The sequence below is a fragment of the Pteropus vampyrus genome, unplaced genomic scaffold, assembly GCF_000151845.1.
Source record: "Pteropus vampyrus isolate Shadow unplaced genomic scaffold, Pvam_2.0 Scaffold648, whole genome shotgun sequence".
NCBI classification, from domain to species: domain Eukaryota; kingdom Metazoa; phylum Chordata; class Mammalia; order Chiroptera; family Pteropodidae; genus Pteropus; species Pteropus vampyrus.
Window position 1 is genome coordinate 147,450 of NW_011889429.1, and position 2,691 is coordinate 150,140.

General features: G+C 47.8%; 1 protein-coding gene across 1 annotated transcript in view; it reads right to left on the reverse strand.

Moving 5' to 3' along the window:
- Positions 1-187, reverse strand: part of STS (steroid sulfatase) — a 125,180-nt gene extending 124,993 nt beyond the window's left edge. Inside the window, exon 1 of the mRNA XM_011385044.2 lies at positions 49-187. Coding sequence (XP_011383346.1) covers positions 49-62 — 14 coding nt within the window. The 5' untranslated portion in view covers positions 63-187. The remainder of the gene's footprint in view (positions 1-48) is intronic.
- Between the last annotated feature and the right edge of the window lie 2,504 nt (positions 188-2,691).

The following is a 2,691-nucleotide window of genomic DNA, read 5'->3' on the forward strand; positions in this document are numbered from 1 at the left end:
GTCCCGCCCGTCCCGGAGCTGCCGTCGCGGGCGCCGAGGTGCACGCACCTTGCTTGGAGCATCGTGCAGCGCTGTGGTCCTCAACCCGCCGGTTTGGGGACATCTGGCAACGTCTGGAGGCATTTGGACCGTCCTCGTTGGGGGGCAGGGTATTGACATCTAGGGAGTGGAAGGCAGGGCCACTGTGGAACCTTCCGCAAAGCACAGGACCGCCCCACAGCCCCACACGTTTCCCAGCCCCTAACGCGTGTGGCGTGGAGGTGGGGCGGCCCTGCCGAGTGGCGTGGCTGGTCAGAGACCCGCATCACTTGCCAGGCGTCCCTTGGGAGCAACCTGGCAGCGCAGAACCGGGGCCCGAGTCCACCCCTGCCCTAGCAGAGTCTGCGTTTTAGCCCAAGTGACCGAAAGTTTGGGAAGCGCGCTGTGCCCTGGGGTCCGATGGACTGTCGGTCCTTGTGTGTGCACTGAACAGTCCCTTGGGCGTTTGGGGTGGGCCCGAACTTCACCAGCTAAACCGAAGTCAAGTACAAACCAAGGAATAAAAAACCCAGTTTGAAGCTCCAGAGAGACCTGCCCTGAGTGCTACCCAGAGCCTGGCCTCATGGTCTCCAGGAGGCTTCCTAGGACTTTCAAAATGTCCACATACTCTACATGGACTGCTGACCGGAGGTGGCGTGCACATTATCGCTTCCTGTGGTAAAATCCTGCATCCACTAGTTAAAAACAAAGACACTGCAACTCAAGGAGGTAAAGTTGCTTGCCTGAGGTCACACAGCTAAGAAGGAGCAACACTGAGAAATGATTCCAGATCCATGTGCGACCTTGTCCCCCACTGACCGTATTGCTAGATTGTTTAAAAGGCACACACAAAAAAAGTCTTTATGGACCCAGAGAGATAGATAAATGTATGAATGCTGAGGGGGCAGAAATTCCCCACAGAGGTCAATAAGTGGACAGAATGCTCTACGCAGCCACTACATCTGACATGACTCCACGTTCAAACAGCTTCTGGGGTTCATAAGTATAGTTTGTAGACAAGAATTTTCTGGCTCAGGTGGTCAGGAAGTTAAATCATGAAATAAATTCCTTACCCTCTAATGAAAGACCCGGAGATCCTGTCGTGGGAGTCTCATGAATTTTAATTCAAGCCGAGATGTCTCTTTAAAATTAAACTTATTAAACTTCTCGGTGACCTAGATGCTCACTCTGGACTCTGGGTTCCACACAAAGCCATCCCCCGAAGTGATGGATGTGGCTTAGGTGGCAGTACCTGCAGGGGTCGTTACAAACCGGGGCCTCCTCTTTGCTAGCTAAGGCAAGTGTCATGGTTTATCACCTTGGCACTGTTACCCACTCCTCTGAATTGGTTAGAAAACCAAGAATTAGTAGCATTTGGGAAGATAAGACCTAGCTCTGCTCCCACCCCCGTTTCCTGCCCTGTTTCTCCTTTCCTGCCCTGGCTCTTCGAGGTGGTAGAGTCTTGCAGAAGTTGGTTAGAAATTCACCGTTGCTTGTTTTGAATTTTAATGAAATGTATGAAACGGAACATTGCAGAATGTGCTAGTTTACCTCATTTAACCTACCCAGTAATGCCTGCTCTTAATTCTTAACCACCCTTTCCTTATATCTGTTACTGGCTTAACAACATGCAGTCAGTTTGTAATGAATTATTTTGCAGTTGGTGTGCTTTTTGGACTTTTGAAAACATTTCTCCTAAAGTTCTTTGTCGCTGTAGCCCAGGTGCTTGATAGTCTATGCCTGATACTCTAGACTTGATACTCCTTTCTCAGGGAAGTGAAATTAAGAACAAATAGTTTCATGGGGAAATTTTTACTATTACAGGAGAAACTTGTTTAATCAGAGGGGAATGAGGAAGTAGAGGGAGATTTTTGCAGAAATGTCGATAAGAACTTTTCAGTGTTTTTGAAACGTATGGTGCTGTGTGTAATCCCTTCAAACAGGAAAGACAATTCGAGTTTCTGTTGACATAAGGTAACAGAGGGCTGTGATCTAGGCAATCATTTCGGCTCTCCAAGGTGAAGGAGAGAAGGACAGAAGGGAACCGAGGCGACTTATTGACCAGAGCAAGATTTTGAAGGAAGGAGAAAGATGATAAGTATTAAACAGTATATCTCAGCTCCCGAGAGCGAAGATTATCCACTTTGTACATAGCTGAAATTAGGAGCTCGAGAGGTGGGCCCAGCCTCTTCAAAAGACATGGAGTTTGTCCTTTAGACTAGGGCAGCACTAAGACACAGGACCCCATCAAGTTTTCTAGGAGCAGCTTTAAAATGATGCAGATGAAATGAACTTGAATGGGACATTTTTTCTGTCCCAGCATCCAAAAAATTGTTATTCACCACATAATGCATGAGAAAAGCCGTTGAGACATTTTACATTCCTTTTCGGTACCTGGTCTTTGGAATGCGTGTTCTCGCCACACTCAGCACTTCTCGGGGCACACTGGCCACCTTTGTCCGGTGGCCACTGCCCTGGGCAGCATGGTCCACAGGTTCAGGAAGCCACGTAGGCTGTCTACTGTCGATAACGGGGCCAGGCAGAGGGTGGGTGTTAAGAATATCCAGAATTAGGAATTATGCTGTGTGTAAAATGTGCTATATGTAACTTGTTCTCTAGGTGTCTTATAAATATAGTAACTTTTTAGAATCCTTCAAAAATTAGCTAAGAAAA